The sequence below is a fragment of the Falco rusticolus genome, chromosome 2, assembly GCF_015220075.1.
Source record: "Falco rusticolus isolate bFalRus1 chromosome 2, bFalRus1.pri, whole genome shotgun sequence".
Lineage (NCBI taxonomy): Eukaryota > Metazoa > Chordata > Aves > Falconiformes > Falconidae > Falco > Falco rusticolus.
In genome coordinates, this window is record NC_051188.1 from 29,608,792 (window position 1) to 29,629,890 (window position 21,099).

The 21,099-nt window shown below is 37.7% G+C and overlaps 1 protein-coding gene across 3 annotated transcripts in view; it reads right to left on the minus strand.

The window, feature by feature from the left end:
• The window catches only part of RNASEH2B (ribonuclease H2 subunit B), a 43,705-nt gene that overhangs the window by 6,820 nt on the left and 15,786 nt on the right, over nt 1-21,099 (minus strand). For 2 of the 3 annotated variants that reach the window (XM_037376538.1, XM_037376536.1), the window contains 8 exons: nt 20,661-20,768; nt 18,324-18,400; nt 15,603-15,723; nt 10,311-10,375; nt 9,033-9,138; nt 5,930-6,008; nt 4,959-5,001; nt 199-276 (listed from right to left, as the gene is read on the minus strand). In XM_037376538.1, the coding sequence (XP_037232435.1) occupies nt 199-276; nt 4,959-5,001; nt 5,930-6,008; nt 9,033-9,138; nt 10,311-10,375; nt 15,603-15,723; nt 18,324-18,400; nt 20,661-20,768 (677 nt within the window). The remainder of the gene's footprint in view (nt 1-198; nt 277-4,958; nt 5,002-5,929; nt 6,009-9,032; nt 9,139-10,310; nt 10,376-15,602; nt 15,724-18,323; nt 18,401-20,660; nt 20,769-21,099) is intronic. The other variant, XM_037376537.1, reaches the window with a different exon arrangement.

Genomic DNA, 21,099 nt, shown 5'->3' on the forward strand with positions numbered 1-21,099 from the left:
AGTTCAAAAAGGGATAGTAAGACTATCAAAGTCAAATTAAACCTCAATAAGAAGTTCAATGAGTTATAACTATGGGTATCTTCTGTTTTGTATTTGTTTTTCTGATGTGTTTTGGAGAGAAAAATAGGCACTCTTGTGCTGATGTTGGATATTAACCTATGCTTCAGCAAAACATGCATGAATGCAAGGCTTGCTTACCTTTTTGTTTTTCAGATTGCTGTTAAACTTAGTATAGTCTTCTTCTGCTTCCACAGGGACATCTGATAATTTCCTTTTCTGAAATGTTAAGAGTGAGAGGAAGCTGCTCTGTCAACCACTTTTATGATGTACACACATGGAAGTTAAAAACTTTGGCTTTATAATGGAACCATAGCACCAAAATAGGACTAGCAATCAACTGAAGAATCTGCAGTAACAGTGGAAGATTCCTCTTTGTAATTGTCATCTACTTACGTGAATATATACCATCTCTACAGTTTTCAGAAGAGATCACTCAGTGTCATGGGAAGCATTTTCTCCTTCCTAGCCTTCTGAAGAACGACTTCTAGAAATCACTTGAATTCCATTTTTAACTTCCATGACTGTGACTTTGGTGTCACTCTATTTAGAGAACCTTTATGGAACAGTTGTTGGAAGCTAGTGCCTAACAGCTAGGGAACCCAGGCTCTAGTCCCCATGGTCTTGTGGAACTGTGCAGCAACTTCAGTGTTATTTTATAGCTGTCTGCCAACACAAGTGGATCACTGTCTAGTCCATTATCTGTTTGTGCACAACCTTTAGAAGCAATTAGTTTCTACAGTTTGGCAACAGTGAAACACTGACATAGTTCTGCTAACTGCTTCATCACTTGAATCCAACAGTATATTAAAGAAGTTTGATGCTGCACGTGCTGGGTGCCTTCTAACTTCACAAATAATGGAAGTGAACGGTTCTCGGCACTTCACATGATCAGGCCGTAAGAATGAATATTTCTTTCCATAAACTGTGAGCATGTGTTTAGTTTAAAGGTGAAAACTTCCTGGTATGTTTCCAAAAGGGAAAAAAAGTATATAGGTTTTTACAACACTGTATTTTTATTATTATTATATATCTGATATTACTACCCTGTCCTTAATATCCTGTGAAATCTAAACTGCGGCCTTCCTAGTTTTTGTGCCAAAGAGAGTGATTTTGCAAGCAACTTGGATGGTACCACACATTTTAAGATCCTGTTTTATTCATTTTGTTTATGGTGCTTGTGATCTCTCTCGCTCCCCCCCTCCCCCTCTCTCTCTTTGGCACAGAAGCCAGGTCTGCAGCTTAGATTTCTCAGCTCTTAGAACCAGATCCAACAGCAGCCTTTTCTTTTGATTTCAATGGGATCTGGACCAGCCTCTTTAGGAGGCTGTGATTACATTTCCAAATTACAATCTAATGAATAATTACTATTCTCCTCTTTTTGGAATCTTATAAACAAGTTTTTAAAACTTACAACAAAATGTTTGCTATTCAGCAAAACATTTGCTGTTTAGTTGTAGCAGTCTGCGTATTCTTTGTAGATGTCTCTGATCATCTGCCTATGGCCAGAGTCCCTAACGCTGACAAGCGGCTTACAATTAAGACACAGAACAAGCAATTTTGATTTAATTGTTAAATCACAGAGTCCAGACTGTACCCAGTTTAATCTTGTACTACAGGACAGAGAATTTGTTGTAGCTTTTCTGTTAACCACTGAAGTTTCTAAACCTCTCCTACTTTCAGAATTTATTCAAACATAATTTCTAAACATGCAATTACTTCTCCATAATAGGAAATAGGTTAGACCCTTTCTTTATTTGCAATAATCCTATACTATTGTCTGTCAATACATCTTGCCCTTATGAAGAGAAATGTCAATGCATGTGAATAAAAATGCTTTGATTGAAGGAGACTATAGGTTCCAGTGTAGAAGGTTGTCTTGCTCCTGTGAGACTGTGAAATAAAGGAGTGTTTTAACCTCTGAAGTTGCAAAGACTTAAATGCAGAAGCATCATACACACCCTGGTCAGTGCTCTGGAAATTAATCAGATCCTCAGCAAGATTTCACTGCCCAACAACTGAACAGTTCTAAGCCTCATTTCCTCTGTAACCAAACTGCTGAAATAAAACTATTTTTAAAAATAGATTCTCAGAACTATCCCAATGGTATAAAAGCTATTCGTATATAAATGTAATGTACATCACATGTAGTTTAATATAGTTGTTGTAATATGCTTATATGTCTAATGAATATCAGTTGGCTCCTGATCTGTGTTTAATATTTCTTACAATGCATAAAGATAATTCTTAACTGAATCAAAGGTTCTTAACAGAATCAAAGGGCCAAGTAACTGTGCAGCCAGAACAACTGTCCAACCACATGGAAATAACTTATATCCATGGATATGCATTGGAGAACAAATGCTATTAATAACAGTAGGGCCCAATTATTCCTGCATGTGCTAACTGACATACTGCTTAACAGAACAGTCACTGAACCAGCCAGAAATGAGGTTATTTTAGACTTTGTTTCCATAAGTAGCAGGGACATGGCAGGAAAGGTCAGTGTAGTAAGTGACCTAATTTCAGTAGACATGGGGTGTCTCACTTTAAATTAAATGAGAAGAATAACCAAAAATGGGGTTCTTGACTTTAAAGGGGCAAACTTTGCAAACCATATGTCTTACATCTCTAAGCCAAAGCCAAAGGACTTGATGTGTGGGGAGGACACTTGGAATGTAAAAGAAAAAAGATGGAAGAAGAGATTGTGTATCTTATTACAAACCAGGTGAAAAATCTTGAAAGTTAAGAGCTTCTAAGACTAAACTATATGAATGCTCCCCCTTGCTCACACAGATGCACACACATCCCCCCCAAATTAAAAAAAAAAAAAAAAAGGATGCTAGGAGTAAACAAAATTCTACAATGAATGGGGAAAAGGCGGCTGCCAAAAAAAAAGAAAAAAGATTTGTTTTAGGGGTCAGGTAATACTGGGATATAGTGAGAACTGCCAAAACATCAAGCTGAGTTAGACCTTGGAGAGGAAATTAAAACAAATAGTGGAAGGTTGTTTAGCCACAGAAGCAAAAAGGGAATCAAAAAGAAAAAATGAAGCTGCTATACTGTAAGGATTGGCTAGATATTAAAGCTAACGTATGTGTAGCCCCAACACGGAATAAATCCTCTGCCTCAGTAAATTGTTTTCAATAAAGATGAAGAGGTTAAATACAGAGGCAGAAAACAGACTAGAAAGCAGTCTATTCAAGACCTAAGTAAAATTCAATATGCTGACACTGTTGAGAGACTGCCTCAGAAATCACAAGTCCAGAGGCAAAACCTGGCAACTGTTCTATCAGGTAGGGACGATACTGCTGTGGAATAGCCAAACACCCCTATTTATGTAAGGAGGAGGAAACAGTAGTAGGCCTCAGCAAAATGGAGGGGGGAGAAAAAGTGAAAGAAGGAAGAGTAAACAACAACTGAACATCGGTAATGCCTACCAACTTAGCTTTTTTTCTCAAAGTTAGCACATTTTCTGGTGACAGAAAATGTGAAGAATTGCCAGAGAACTTGACATGGTGCCACTTAAGCAACTGAAATTATAGAGAACAAAGACTGCTTAACAATTTTAACATAGGTAAGAAACTGAGTAAAAGGGAAACAAAGGCAAATAATGCAGAAAGGGATGGATCAGATGGAGATTATTACTTGGAGTGCCATGCACAGTATCTATTCAAAATGTTCATTAATTGTTCATTAAAGATAACAGCATGCTAACATTTGCTGAATGTACACCACTGAGTAGCATTATAAATACCTAAGGAGCTTTTAACACTGTGATGGAAAAGCCAGAGAACCTTCAAGACTGGAAACACTAAAAACGGATGAAATGTACAGAAGTACAAGGTCACGTACACAGCAGTTAACTGCATGAATTTCTTGTAAATCTGAATGCTGATCAACTAAAAATCGCAGTGGAGGAAAAAACCCCAACTGTGTGTCTTAACTGTTCACAGCATGACTGTGAGCTATCTGGTACATCGCACAATAATAGAGGTAAATGGGATTCTAAGATGTAATGAGATAACGTAATTCCAGTTAAGACATGAAGGGAAGAATGCCATCATATTGTACCAGTAAAGGTTTTATCATGAATAATTATATATGATTCTGGTCACCTGCTTTGAAACAACTGAATTCACCTTGGAATAGGTGTAAAGAAATGTTCCTGCAATGACGAGGGAACAGAGAATCCATGTTACACAACCAAGTTTGGCTTCACAAAACGAAAACAGAAAGGATCTATGTTTTCCCTTTACACATCAAGAGAATTAACGTTAGGGAAATGTAGGGAAAAGAGCCATTTCAATTAAAAAACCCAATGATAATGTTAGCACAAAAGCACACGGGAATAAACTGGCCATGAATAAATTCAAGGTGGAATTTACAGAAAGGTTTCTGAGCATCAGAGGAATGAGGCCATAGAACAGTCTTCCAAGAGAGGTAATGGAAATAAAAAATCCTAATGAGACTTAGAGTGAAGAATGGTCAGTGTACGAGAGATTAACCAACATGGTTGTCTGGGATTCCATGACCCAGGAGGTCCCTTTCAGGGTCCTCATAAATTACATATCAAAGAAAACCTATGAGGTCATATTGTCCCATCAACCTCAGTAAAACTTAAGTAAGCAAAACACTATGAGAAGACTGCTGACCAGAAACATAAAATATATCTCTTTCTTTCCCTCCCTCCCCCTTTTTAAACAGGAAAACCAACTGAAATATTCCTTATTTAAAAATATGAAGTACCAGGTAAATTTCTTGTGTTATTTCAGACTGCTTTTCAGAAGGCCAACTAACTGTATTGTACTCAGTGCTTGGCCTAGTCTAGTTTTAGTAATAATCCAGAGAAATTAGCTTACAACACAAAGTATCTGTCAGTATCTTAATGTCCTCCCTACCTTCAATGGTGGCTCTGATGCTGGGCTTTTAAGTTCTGGGAGCCTGTAGAACAAAAGATTTTAAGTTACAAAGTCAGCTGGATTGCACAACCTAAAGTTTATAATTCCTTCCTCACAAAGGCTGCTTTGGTTATCAGTTGCTCACACATGGCATGCATTTGCGAAAAAAGCAGCTCATGGACTCCCTATTTTTGACTTAGATAACTAAAACAAAGCCAGGCACCATACAGAAACACGGGCTCTTTTTAAGTTCTTAGATCTGGCAACCAAAACAGGAGAACTCCACCTTATTTTTGAAAATCTTGGCTATTAGTAAGATGATTTTAGAAAGCATGTTACATCACTCTTCAAATGAAATTGTTAAGCTGTGAGCCTTCAAGCTGCAAATTGCACATACTTCTGTAGGCCATCATAACAGAACCCTTTGAACAGAACTGAATGGAGGGGCCGGTACAGGGTCCCAGTGACGCTCCAGGCAAAGTCTGTTGCTGGCAGGGAACACCAGGGTGAGGAGCTGGTTCACCTTCCAGATTTAAATATAAACTAATGCAGGTTAGATATGTGAAGTCAAACCCCATCAGCATTGAGTGAGCAGGGTAAGAGGACTGGGGATGAGGGTCCTACTCCTGGCTCTGCTGCTCAGGCTTGACAATTCTAGACAAATTGCTTTAACTCTGGATTTCCTTCCCCACTTTGCTTTAAAATGGGACACATTACTCAGGGTTTCATGATGCAACTGTGATAAAAGACCTATCAGACTTACATCTCTCCTCCAGCGCATGGTCCTTAACATCACAGGAACAACAGAAAGACATTATGTACATTTGAAAAAATGTAAAATGTGGCAAACATAATCTCATTGTGTCATGCACTGCAACCTCGATAAACAAATCTCAGTATTCAATAGAAATGACCAAAAGGACATTAATGCATGCCATATAAAACTAGCAGCTAGCTGCAACAATACTTACCCTAAGTATTTTAACAACTCCTTACTCAGATCTTCAGGAATATATTCTGATATTAACCCATGGGCATACCGTACATAGTCTTCAGGAACAGGGCAGGGAGTGGGAAGGAGAACAAAAAGAACATTCACATTATATAGACACATTGCCTTAGCCATGTTGCATCCACTACTATAAATCATAAGGTTGAATTAATAGTAAGAGACTTCTAATTGGATACACTCTGATGGTTCTTTGTGTTTATGTTATATGACACTTGTAGGTTTATTTAAAAAGTAAAGACTTACTACACTCACTTTGTCAGCACATGTTATTAATATCTGCTGTATGTACTTTACAAAAGCTGTTCGCTTTTTGAGAATACTAGATATCATGTATTTTTCCAAAGAAATTAAATTTTAAAAACCTGCAAAAATAAAAAGCTGACTCAACAGAACACGCAATCATTAATTTTAAAGCATCTGGATCCTACAATTATTTGGCAAGTGCTTCAGTACTAAAGTACATTTTCTGGCTTCAACTGAAAACAGTTAGATAAGACAATGAGTCTATTTCAAAGTCTTGTACTTAATTTCAGTACTTTACAGAAAATGCCAAGGCCTATCTAAACATCACTGGCAAGACGAGGTAATTATCTGCGGAAATATGAACTACTAGAAGCTGTTTTCAGTATAGGGCACTTCTGCTATAGATGTTTTTTTCTGAGAGACTGGGGGAAAAAAGTGACCCTTTTATAACACAAAGTCCTAAACCAGATCTTTTCCGGTCACGTTCTATACAAGTGCTTACTGATCACAGGCTGGATCTTTTAAATCCGCTGTTGTCAGAGCTGCTAGGGAGTAACTATGACCATGCAGAGGAAGTATTTGCCAGACAGACATTAAGCTAAAATCTCGGATCTGAATTCCATCTACAACAGGCCAGCTCTATCTGTTCATATGCCTACACACTTAAAGAGTTCAGCAACACATGATAAACTAGCCTCAGGGTGGTAAAGTACTATTTCTTCTGTGCCAGAGACAGTTTCCTTTTTTTTTTTTTTAAAATCTAAAACGTCCAGTGCAAACTGGCATTGAAGCAGAAAGCATTAAACTGACACCAGCATATGCAATTCAACTATACTGACATCAAATTCTTAGTATCTCCTATCTGCACTTCTTCCTCCTCCACTGCCTAGATTCATCAAGGATTTGTCACTCCTTAAGCCCTCTTTAGGATCAGGAGAGAATAAAAATAATTTCAGTCCAAGACCATTTCACCTCAGCACTTAATATGTCCAATTTATTGCTTAAAAAAATATTCCCATCACTTCACTCTTTGCATTATGACACTGAATGGGGAGTCCAATTGCTATTATTTGTCAACTGCTATTATTCTGTACTAAATATAAAATCCATTCTCTTTGCATTTCTGCCTTGAAGTAATCTTTACCGACTTCCTTTACCAATTTAAAAATACCACTGTTTGCCTTCTAGGGAACCTCTGTTCTCACTCTACCCTTGCTTTAATATTAACCTCCTATTGAACATCAGGAATACTTGCGCATCTCCCTTTGTCTTCTGAATGAAATATTCAGGTTTCCCTTCCTTCCCTATTTGCACTCATTATATCCTCCCAGATTTTTGCCCTACAACATCTGTAGATGCTAACTACAAAGACCCATCTATTTATAAAGTACTGAAATTTCATAATACCCCTATGAAAGCAATTATCTACAGAAATAAATTGCACTGTCATGGCAGTGAAAGGATCAGACAAGAAAATTAGTCTTATTAAAAATAAGTGTTGAGTAAGGTCCATTTGACTCCTTGTCATTCACCTTGCTACACACAGTGGGAATGCCTCCAAAACTTACTTACTTTTTGTTCTAAGTATTCCCTATTACAATGCTGCTCTTTTAAATCTAAAAAAGGCTTTTAAAAAGACTGTTATATCCTTGTTACTATAAGTAAGAAGGAAGGTGGAAAAAACACTGCAGATGAGTTATTTAATTATAAATTTCAGAGATAAAGTATTTAAGCATAATCAAGATGGTTGCTGTCAGGACAATTTTCCCTTTCTTTAAAAAAATGGGGGTTGGGAAAAGGATGAAAAGCTACTGTAAAGTTAAAGTCGCTTACAAGTTTTGCAGCTTTTCCTCTTTTTAAAAAACATATATTACAATCTCTGTTCTATAAAACTGTCTAGTCGCCTCTTAAATCTCATTTATGTTGTTTCCTTTGATATCATTACTCGGTAACTCATTTTCCACTTTGTCAGCAAGTTGCTTTGTTTCTCCTTATTTTTCAACAGCATGCAGACTTCTGCATGTCTTTGTAATAAGAAACAATTTTCTTTTGTTCATATTGTTCTAAACTTTCCTTAATTTTCATTAACATTCCAGGAATTTATTCCAAGAACATTTTCAGGTTTCTCTACACAACTTCATACAACTACAGAACTTAATTCCCAGTAACATTCAGGACATTGTCCTCCCCAGGGAAAAGGCGACTAGAAGCAAACATGATTACTCCAGATTTTTTGGTACCAGGATTGTACATTTCTGGGCAATTTAATAAACATATTATTAATTTTTTTGTCTTTAATCAGCAGAAACATGTACATTCTATACATCTGTCACATAAAGTAATGTTTGGACCAGGAGCTTTTACTTTGTGACTATGACTTCCTACAATCCCTTCCCTTTTGGGAATTTTATGAAGAGCTAATAAAAATAATAAAAAAGAAGTCTGTTCTGATACTGAGACACTTATTTGGTCGATGCTTATATATATTATAAGCATATGTCCTATTGTCCAAGACAGTCTCAGTTCAGCAAAGCACTTCAGTACATATTTCACTGAGAAAAATGTCTTCCATGAACTAAGGAGAAGCTAATAGAAGGCCAGCTGAGACCTACTGCTAATTACAATGTCATCCAATGAAGACACCAAAGAACCCAGAGTAAGTCAAGGCACAGTCACAACATATATGGAATTTTCTGTACAAGGAACACATTTACTGCAAAGGCTGATTTCAGTACATTTTACATTCTAATCATGCACTTTTATCTCCACATATGCGATTTCATAAAACTTAAATTCCTTACAATGTTTTCTTTCCTTACCTTCTTTAGTATCTGTGATCTGTTTACCACTGATAAATGTAGCTGCCCGTACCCTCTCACCTACACATATATCGTTGCTTTTAAGTGCTTTCACTGTTTGATTGACCTATAGGAAACCACAAAATGAAATATCTGTATCAATGTTGTTATGCACATGTTAATACAGTGACAAAGCTCTTGTAATTTTGTTTCAAGCATATAAAACACTCAAGTTATGGACTGTGGTAAAATTTAATATACATTTGTAATGACTAGCATATGAGCTCAAAAAAACCCAAAGAAACTAGCATGTCTTTGAACATGTTGCCTTGGCAACACAGCACCAGTTTTGCAGTACCCTAAGATGAGCTGAGCTGCTCAGATGCAACAGCCACAATTACACAGGTGAGAAATACACCTGCCTGGAGAACAGAAAATGTGTGAACTCAGCTGGATTGCAAAGGCAGTCTGCATGGAAATCAAAGATAAAGGGCATTTACAAGGCATTGCAATACTGGATCTAACAGAGAGATAACTGGCAGAAGAAGATATTTCTAACACCACAAACAGGTTAACATGTTCAAATGTAAATATTCAGGTATTCATTGCAAAATACATATCCCAATACCTCATCATTGCAGAAAGCAGACCAGATTTGGTACTGACATTGACACTAATTTAAATGAGGAGGCTTCCTCGTATCATGTGATACAGACATTCTACAAAGTGGCGTAACAGTAGCGGCACATGTGTGTATGTAAAATGAGATTTATCTTCTTTACACCAAAACACAGACACATCAAGCTCAGCTATAAGACTAGTGTATTTTCTGCAAGCTGTACAGACGTCTTGAACAGCATGACTGGATCAGGACAGTAGCAACCATACCAGGACCATTCTGAGAGACTGTGCCAAAACTTCATGAGGAAACTCACTTGTAGCACAAACCCAAGGCATTTCTGTCCAGCTTTAAAGCATGGCAGAATTTAGAAGTTGCAACAATCAAAGCTCTCCTCTAGCCCATCCATGAAGTGGATGAAGCACAAGACAAGGCCTTCACCTTATGCAAAGCTTAACACAGTGATAAGCTGAACTTCAGCTTCCTTTTCTGCCTCCCTGCACTCCATGAATTCCTTTCATGCCAGCCCCATCAGAAAGAGAAACGTATGTCATTTCTCTAATACCTCACCACATTCCCAAGTGCAACTTTACATGGCTTAAATGCAGAGATGGACAAGCTAATAAGCATTTGCATTTTAAACATAAAGCAATTTCAAAAGCAAAAGAGAAACACAATACCTTTTTCTTTAACCACTTCAGTGTCTTCTCCTGGCTGTATTTGTGGAATTTCTGACTGCCAATCTCTGAGAAAAACCAAGCAAGGGGAAGAAAGCGATCACTGGTTTGGACTGCATTTTCACTACTTTTAACATATTTTAAATTGTAGATACAGCTTCAAAGTTATTTTGTGGCTTGCACATGTTTGATATCAGGGCAATAAGTTTCCATAATATTGGAAAACAGGAAAAATAAACAGACAGCTGAACTTGACAATTCTTTAATTAGGCCCTAATCCAGTAAAGCACATGTTATATTTATGTGTAATCTTGGGCTGCCTGAATTCACTAAGACGCTTCTCAAGCCCTTGTAGTTTACCAAACCTTCACTGCCCTGTGTCACCAGAATGGTCATTTTAGCTACATAGTTCACAACACAAAATGTTCGTTCCATGACTGCTTTTACTTTACGTACTGAATTCCAGCACCTAGTAAGGGGCCAAGACACAAAGCTGGTTAGTGAAGACAAACCATTCAAACTTTCAATAAACCCTTTTTCTTTCAGTTCTCCCAATTCTCTCCTCTCACTTCACAGGGTGACTAAAGCAAAAGTTTTACTTCTATCCCCCCTTTTACGTAGTTTAATACAGCATTAAAAGAAAATACAGAATCCAAAACAGTGAAACACACTCCTTGTGGGAGGAAGTACGTGATTCATTTATCATTTATTGAGCAACATAAATTAACTCAATTGTATAAGAATTTCAGAAAGTGTTCCCCCTGTGATAACTAGGGTAACACGAACACTTGCTATTCACATACGATTAGTTATCTGGAGATATGTGAATTCACAATGCTGAGGCAAAGGAGAGAGAAAATTACAAAGGCTCCTTGAAATTTCAGTATAAAAATTCAGTAGTAATTCACAGAAAGCTGTATTTTGGAAATGGAATGAAATGCCTAATGAGAATTCACAGGAGATTTTAGAGCCCAGAGTGTTTCAGTCTTTTTCTTTAACAGGTATTTCAATAAGTTTTAATCTCCTGTTTACCATTCCCATAAATACCTACATCTGTTTCATGTCATTTACTGATCCAGTATCATATTCCAACACTCAGTTCATGGAGTTTCCTTCTCCCCTTGCAAACAACAACATATTATTTATGATTCCTGCAGCATTTCCTTCTTTGGGATTTATCTTGGCTCTTTCAAATTGCATACAAATAGCTAACTATTATGTGCTCTTTGTGTATACATGGCAGGGGGTATGGAGAGGTCGAGGAAAGCTGTTTACAAGATAAAGTTTAAATCTATCTCAGCACTCGCAGAAGAGTAAAATGCCAAAATTCTTCATAGCAAAAAGGAAAAAAACCACTAATATACACTTTGCTTCATGGAGCTGATGAGTTGCAGGTAAAGTAATTAGCTGCGGCACTGCTGGCTGCAGCCTTTAGGACTTAGAAGCTTCTATATGGCTCTGAAAGAAAAGAAGAAAATGGGGGAGATGCTCTGGATACATGAACCTGCTTCTCAAAGAACTAACATGGTCTAGGTCCAAGTACAGTAAGTACGATTTGTGGATTCTTATCTTATCTAAGAAAGTTCGAGGAAGGGACATCCTCCAGCCTCCACCCTGCAACCCATGCTGAAAAGTAATTCTAGTTTGTATTCCCAGGCAGGCTCCCCCACAACAGCATGATTCAGAGTGACTCAGTTAGGGAAAGGAAACATAGAACTGTGAAGCCATTTTCATTAAAACATGAAAAATAATTACACTGAACCCTTCAGAGATCACTTTGTTTGAAAATATTTTGTGTGCTTGACAGTTTTGACTATTAAATTCTAGAAACTGACAGTATTTGAGACCTCTGAAGAATTGAAGTGAGTTATGAAAGTCACAAACTGCTGACAAAAGGATTCAATATTGGAACGTGGATTTAACATGTGATGCACATTTGATATTGGTGAGAGTTAGCAACTATGTTTGATAATATGAGTATATATTGGAAAGCCTTTTGTTCCCTAATGTGTCTGGTGCTTATAAAACTGGTCTGAGACATCTGGAAAGATTGGGTTTGAGAAATACAGATGGAATATAAGTGGTTCTACAATTAAATAATATGTTCAGTGATCGGGTAATCGCTATGTAGACTTGGAAGTTTCCCTGATGTATTGTTGAGCAAACTGCCTAAAGCACATTTTAACATCCATTTTCTCAGTGTTTTCCATAACTCTGAAACTCACATGGCCCCTTTTTTCCTACCTTCTGGGAATACAAGCTTGGCAATATTACTTTGTTATTCTAATCAGGTAAGTTTTCTTGGCTCTTCATGTTAATCACATCAGACAAGATCACAGTGCAGTTTTTGCCTTGCGAAATGAAATAAAAGAGTAAAACTCTAGAACTGGAATTCATAAACCTTTCTTAAACCTTTTCTATTGTATTTCCTACCCGATGTTTGAATTCATTAGCAAACAACCTGCCTCACCCAGATTTAGCGAGCTGTTAAGACACTCTTTCCTCAACTACTAAAGCAGGTAACCAGGAATTTAATCCAGCAAAATGAATTTGCAGTGCCCTTCAATACTGAGGCCAGGGAAGGTAGACTTTCTGCTAATTCAGTAAACTGTGTAAACCGTGAGCACTCTAGGGTAAGAATTTGTTAGACAGATGTTAAATGCCTTAAGATTAAATTAAGATTGAAATAATTATGTTGTTAGGTTCTGCCAAACAGAACAGAGCTGCAGAAGACTCAACACAACAGATACTTCTTGCCCTAAAGCCCTACTCCTTAAACAAGAAAGGCTACAAAGTGGGCAACAGGTCTTAGACCTAGAAAAGAGTACTTTAGTCATAATAATTTTACAGGCAGTGAAAGACGTGAGAGTATGAAACACATAGAAGTGGACTGTACAGAAAGGTGACCTGTGCATGACAGGCCAGGAAGCACCAATGTGTTTGTTGCATAACAATATGCTTGGTGTTCTAAAAAAAGAAAGAAATCCTAAGAATAAACCCCACTGTTACATTTAACCCAAACCGGAATAAGAAAAAAAAGCTTCAGGTACATGCAGACACATACCTAAGGACATCCAAGAACATCACATAATGCTGGTGTGTGCATGTGTGTACAGCTTTAATGACAAAGGCAATTTTTACCTTACATTTCAAAACAAAACCCAGGAAGTGAACACAAATTCTTTAACAGTTAGTATCATTTGCTGGCAAAATGACAAAAAACGTATAGGTGTACATATTATGTAAAAACACAATTGCAAAAAAAACAAGCAGTAAAGCATCTTCACTACTATCTAACAGAATAATGTTTATCAGAGGATGCGCTGATGGATAACTGCAAATACAATTTAAGAATGGACACAGAGGTTAGACCAAGACACAAGACCTTGTCTATAGCAAATACTTCATTTTTTATTATTATTTTTACTTTGCTGCTAAGAAGGGAATAAATAAATACTGCCCTCAAAGGCTGCACTGCTGTTAGGAGGAAGTGCCTTTTCAGAAAAATAATCCAGACCTAGTTCTACATTCCTATACAGACTTCTCAGTTTGACAGCCAAGAGGATCTGGCATAATTTTTCACCTTCTCAGATGGGTGCACAGCAGTTTAGTACCCCTTCTCTCACCCTTAGCTCCTTAGCCAGTGTTAGACAAGTTGCAGGGCACAGTAATTGCCTAAAGGCTTAATAATGGTTCTTTCTGGAAGTATTTATCACTTCACAGGAAGGCAAAAGCAGTTTTGTATTTCAGATGCACCTGTCTTAAAGAAGCCTCAAAAGTCAGAACTCACCCAAGGAAAAAGTTTGCCGGCTCCTAATGATGCTGAATATAACTAAATGTTTTCCAAAGTTTTTTTCAGAAATGCAGGCGTATCACAACAGCACATAATTCCAACTACCCCAGTCTCAGCAAGAATGCAACAACAGTCTTGCTGCCCAGATTTCCTCATCTCTTGTTAAAGTGATCATTTTCAGTGAAAATATGTCCTGCCTTAAAATTCAAATTGATTTTCTGGGGGAAGCAACTGCCCTACATGACTGCATATGCACCATATCACACAGGAAATACTTAAGCTTAAGCATCTGAATCTTTAACGAAAAACTCACAGCCCCACCCCCACCCCCCCAATATTCTATACAGCAATACAGAGGTCTGGTGTTTTACTTCTTAGCAGGGTTTTTGTTCGTCCATCACCCTTCCTTAGCCACTTCCTAATTATTTGTATATCACCTAAATATTTCTTCTTTCATATATGTTTGTATATCAATGACAAGGGCAGAGTGCTTTGTGAAAGCAAACTCCTAATATTTCTGGCTTTTAATCTGTGTACCTCAACTGCTTGGAGGAGCTCTACGTGCATAAGGGTCAGACAGCTTAGTTGTTATGCACTTGGTGGTAGACTTATGTTCTCAGACTCCTGTACCTCCTCCTGTAGAACTCCATCTGCACGTAGGTAAGTCTCCATTCCCTATCAGGAAGTCAGCAAGCATAAGGAGAATGCTCTTTAAAGAACTGAATATAAAAACTGAGGTCTTGCATCTTCTGCAGGTCTGCCAGGCTGCCAAAATTACATAATGCTCCTTCATCTTCCCTCGAAAACATATATGGTCCTCAAACCAAAAGCCCTTATACCAAAGGGAGTTCTGTGCAAAGACTGAGAAAACTATGAACCAAATTAATACTTTGCTATTTTTTTTTCCATTTAGGTTTTCTCTCTTATACACTTATGCATCCCAATCAAGTTTTCTATTTTTAAAAAATTAAATCTTTGAACTTAAACCCACAACATGAAATTATGCAGAGCCAGAAAACCTGTGCTCTCCTTTCTCAGCAGTATATTCTCTCTTCTCCAGCTTCTTCCTACTTATTTGAATGCTTTGCAACAAAGGGAGAAAAAAAGCCAAATGGACAATGGTTAACTTCTTCCCCACCACACCATCCTACACTAAATAAAGAATTTAGAGAGATATAAAACTTTCTTCAAAAGGCAAAGAAAGTTCACAACACATACAGTAATGTCAAGAAGGCAGCTCTGCTCAGTTTATCATTTTTATGAAACCTAGCAACAAGACTGCACAAGTATTTCAGAGTTACAGTAGATAATCTGAGATCCACACATCACTATTCACAATACTGCAATGACAACTTCTAAGCCTAAGCTTCTGTTTTTAAAGTACAGCTGCACGCAGCACATTAGGTGTTTGGTAAAGCAAAAACCAGTATTTAGATCTATCTTGTAATGAAGTGACATTAACAAATCCAGTCTTTTTTTGCCCCCCCAGCCCCTTTTTTCACCTTTTTCTTCTGTTATATGATGTATGTACTGTTTAACATCTGCACACTTCAGCAGCAATGGGCAGCTAGGGTACTCCGCGTCTAGCACAACTTGATCAAGTGGCTGGAACTTTCCCTGCTGCTGAAAATACATCAAAGAGATTATAAAAGCATTATTATAATGTTAATACACATATATACACTACACATATATAGAAATATATATGTGTAGAACAGTCATAGCTTTAAAATAAAGGATTTAAAGAAGATCGCATTTTGAATGGTAACACATGACATTCAGAAACTGATTACAAAGCAAGCTATAAGTATTTATTTCAAACCAGTAAATACCTGCAAAATGCCTAACTCTTCAATTACTGCACTTAAAAGACCAAATTTAAAACAACATGGGGAGAAACTAATGTAAAGTACAGTGGGATTTTTTGGAAGATGACATAAGGCACCATAGTCAGTGTGTGCCAATAGTATTTTAGACCAAAACCTGTTGGATTAAACCCAGTGTCATAACTTCCATTCAAATTTTGCTTCTCCTTCCATAAAGATAAATCTCAAAGGAGCAGGGCAGCTTCTGGAACACAATATTAACCTTTCACCTCTGCAAAGTCAATTCCAGTTTGGCCAGAGTATGTATATAAAGTGATTTTGGCATAACTTAAATAGCCCCACACATGACAGAACCATCAAACAAATTTTGCTGTTGCCAAACAATGCATAATCATTCAGCACAGTTTGGCACAACTGGCAGCCTTCCCTTTGGAAAGATCCTTTAGCGCATCAGTACAAAGACTCAGTGAGCTCTCCATCCTCAGAGTGCATGGTCTCAGGAGCCAAAGCTGAAGTCATTATACAGATCAGCATGAAAAAAACCCACTTGGGTATACTGCTTTCACTATTAATTAATCCTCTTGCTAGACAGTCAGAGGCTTAATAAAAGTAACCATCCATTGTTAAATCACAATAAAAACAGGCCAAAACTCCCTCAAAACACATTAAAAAAAACCCCAAACAAAAACCAAAACCAGAAAGGATTTTAAGTTTTTTTCTCCTGAAAAAGAAAAGGCACAATAACACTGGCAAAAAGAAGGCTGAGATGCAGAAATAAAGCTACAATGAACTGCTTCCTATAGATAACTTAACCTGCACAAACCTGCCTGTGTCTCAAAGCAAGACAGCCACGCTTACATTGTACAGGGGCCCTGGCCTAAACCAAGAAAGCCTGCTGTATAGGGGATGGCTCTGCTCAGAAGACACATCAAGCAACTCTGCATCACAGTATCAAAACCAAAGGATTGCACAAAGGATGATCCTAAGATACCCACTGGATACCCATTATTTCAAGCCAGAAGTGACTGTGCTGCATTCAAGCTGGCCTTAGACAAAGTATCTGCAACACAGTTCTCAAGACTTCCCCTTTACTGAAGAATACACTAACTTAAGCAGGGCACTGCAGGAATGCATTTGCCCTCATTTAGGACACAGAACTCTGTGCACTTATCTGGCATCATGCCTGGCCTAGAAAACCAGAAAACCTAGAAAACAACGTACCAGGAAAGTAAAGGGCAGTACAGGACTATTCCCAAGAACAGGAACATCAGCAGTAGTTGTCTTTTACTCAGGCTACCTCAAACACTCTACCACATAGAGGAGATTTACTGTGTCCCTAATTTAAGTTTGGTATAAAGCTTTCAAAGGGATGATGAATTCAAACAGAGCACAGTGCCTAGAGAATGAGCTAAATTATTCCTTGTGAAATGACGACTTCTGATGGGCTATCCTGAAGCAGAAAGAGAACAGATACACAGGATATATTTGCGCATCCTATACCATATATAATTTAAAAATTATTACAGAACAATAGGTTACTATTACAAATGTGTAGCTGGGCTTCATTTCTTCACCATACAAAAATTGTTTTCCTGCATTCTCCACTTGCAATCAAAAGCAGAGAATAGCAACCAACCTTACAGGAAATGCTCTTGGAACAAAAACTCTTTGGATGCATAAAGTGAAATTATTGCCTCCATGAAACAAAAAACAAGGATCAACATTAACGTTTTATTTTATGCCCTTTTTTCCACAGGCAGATTATAAACAATAAATCAGGAACTGCCTTTGCCTTTTGATACACTTCCAAATTTTAAATAAACTTTTGCCACACCCACGATAAATCAATTGTCATTTATTAACTATCCGACTTTTGGATACTTGATCATCCTGTTCCTGTTCTGTGATATAGCATCTATACAGACACTTCTTCTAAAGAGGCAATGCTTCCTTTCAAGTTCAAACTGCCACAGAAATGTTCCTTGCTCCTCCTCCTTAGCATCCAAATTCTTCCTTCTTCTTCTCTTCTTTCTTATAATAATTCATCTCCTGGTGCCTCAGAAAGGGCACTGATTTGTTTCACTCTGATGATATCTCATCATTTTAAATTCAACAGTCCTGGGACAGGCTCACACAAAAGGACAAAAGAGATTCTCCACTGCTCTTAAAAAGCAGGTGATTCATTTGTTGAGATTGCAAGCTGACTCCTGGAACATACTTTACCAACCAAAAAACTTGATGCAAACAAAAGTACTGCTAGGGTGGCTTTCACTGCTTTACATGCAAATTAAATTTCTATTATTATGGAAGCCCCTCTTTGTAGAATTAACGTAATTTCTCAAGTCAGAAATAACATTTTCTCCTGAGAATTCCAGTGAAAAAATAAAGCAGCCTTACCTCCTTGTCTGCCTTTATGAGGTAGTGAAGTATCAGAAATAAGGGGTCCATCGGTGTAACAAATAGCAGACGCCCATCTAAGTGACAGAAATGTAAAAGCAAGCTTAGTACTAAGAGACACAATATATTGACCTTTGGATTTTTTAGGATGTTTTTCAGGAGTGGAGGCAAGAAGAGAAGAATCTTTTTTTCTAGTAAGTATCTCAGTATTTTAATCAGATGGGCAGGAAAATAGAATTTGTGATTGTATATTAAAAATACAGAGCTAACTCAATTCTCAACCCTGCCAAACCAAAGCAGAAGCTCCGCTGCAGGTCTGCTAGCTTCAAGTACTCGTTATTTTTGCCTTTTTCTGGACTATATTAAAAACATAAAAATTGAAGCTGCCCTCTATTGGCAGATTTAGGTGTAACAGAAACTTATTTTGGGATACCAGATGTATCCAGTATACTTCACCTCAAACACTGGGCAAGGCAACACTGTGCTGGCAGAAGAGGTAGGCAGGGCAAGAAAGAATTTCAAGAGCTAGTTAAGTTAGAGCTGCCTCTCATCTATAAGGGGAGAATTTGCACGCTGTCTCCTAGTAGAAAAAAAAAAATTAAATAGATCAGAAAGTATGGCTCAATATGTTGTATTCACTTGGTCTCCCATTGAAACAGACACCTCTGCCCATCTGGAGCTCATTGCGGGACAATGGCTTAGTCAGGCTTTTTGTATAATTGTAGATAATTGGAAACAATGTAACATCAAGAAAACTCACTAATGAGACCAAATAATTGACGACAATTTGACATCAATTAGCAAACCAAAAGCAAATAAATGTAAATTTTTTTGGCTTAAATCAAATGATTAAGATAATTAAAGAAAAGGAAATCCTATTGCAATGGCCCTAAAACTAACAAAAGATGAAGTGGGAAGGCAAAGCTGATACCCAATCTAACATCTGTATTACTAACATAATGCACTAAGTGAGACAAAGCAAGCACCAGGACTACTTACAAACATGAAAGCTTTGATAATAAAACTGGAGGGGAAAAAATACTAGCCACTTTCTCACTGCTTCCATTTAAATGCTTTCCACTGTACATCCAGGAAGAGGTATTTTTATTTGTTCTAAAGAATTTGGGCTCTAGATGTACAAAGACCTTCCCCCTTCTCTGCAGATAATAAGATAATTTGCTTTAACTGCAAACACACAGCTTTTTTCTGTTGTTCGTTCCCTGATTGTTTTCAGAGATGCAGCAGCCCTAACATTCAGGAACAATTTCTTCTCCTCTATCTTTTAAAGAAAACAGGCAATGATTCCTTAAGGCAACTGTTTCCCAAGGGCCAAAAGAGAGGTTAGAAAGGGAGGGGGGAGAATACAACGTGGACATAATTGGGAGCAGGGAGCAGACTCAGTCTTTTGGCTCAGCCCCAGATGGAGCAAGGAAAAGCTCACAGACATACCACTTGGATTGCTATATGCACCTGCAGAGGATGTTTAAAAGCTAACACACGCTTTGGGATATTACCATTAAAGAAGGCACATGTCCAGTGGGGTTGCTTTTATTTGCTTTTATTTATCGATATAAACGGTCTTTTTTCTAGTTAAAAAGGACAAAACAAATATACCTTCTTCTCCTGAATTAATACTTATTGTTTGGTCTGTGGATATGCTGGCAGAGAAACACTACTTCAGTGACATTGTTACTGATAAAGGCTTGTTAAAGCTGTCACAAGGAGTTACATGAGTTTCCTCCTCCTTTTCAGAAAGGCAAGCTAGGTACAGAGTATGACTGGGATGGTATAGATGAGCTCACTTCAGACAGAACAGTGAAATGGCACCTTCAGACAGCAGGCCTATCCTCAGATCCCAGCACTCACACACGGGACTACAGCTGTAATTAAAAGAAAGCAAGACCTTACATTCCAACACTTGGAGCTCTAACACAACACTCGGCTGTTCAGCTAGCTAAGGCCTTCCAGCCCTTTTTCCCTCCCGTAAGATCACACATATTTTTCTTGCGCCGAGAACTTGCTGGTGTGATTGACAAGGCAAGCTAATCACTTCAGTTTAAATACAATTGAATGACTTACACACACACCCCCAACCCCCAAAGACAAATGAACATCTGTCTAATTGAGGCTGCCAAAGGCTGCCTTTTAAAGAGAGACCACAAAGCCCCCAGCCCTGGTTAAATCCAGATGGCAAATGAGTGTGTCAGAAGCTGGGGATATGATACAGCATGCCTCAAACAACTAGGAAAAACACCTGTAAATTTACTAGAAGTGAGAGGGAAGGTCTGTGTATGCACATTAGTTACAGCTGGGAGAAGGATACATTATAGTACTCACCTTGTTGAACAGTCTGACCTATAAACCAGGAACGATATTCCTCATGAAAAGCTTTTACTTCAAACAGCTGCTGTGCACCGCTATTGAATAAGTAAAGAGTTGCTTCCCCTGTTGAAAAGAAATCTGGTTTGTGTTTGTAAGCTTTCACAAAAATCAAAAGAATACCCAATACATCTGAAGAATGTGCCTTATATACATACAGACACACAAACATACACACATTCTACATAAACTCACTACAAAGAAAGCTCAGACAAAGAAAACTATTATATACAGATGTTCATTTACCAGCTCTATAAACTAAACTGAATTTGAATCAATAAATAATATGTGTGAATAGTTCATCTTACAACACAAAGCCTTTGATCCAAACCCAAATCAAAATCACTCAAGAAATCAGCTTTTGTCTGTACTGAAGGGGGAAGGTGGAAAAACAAGA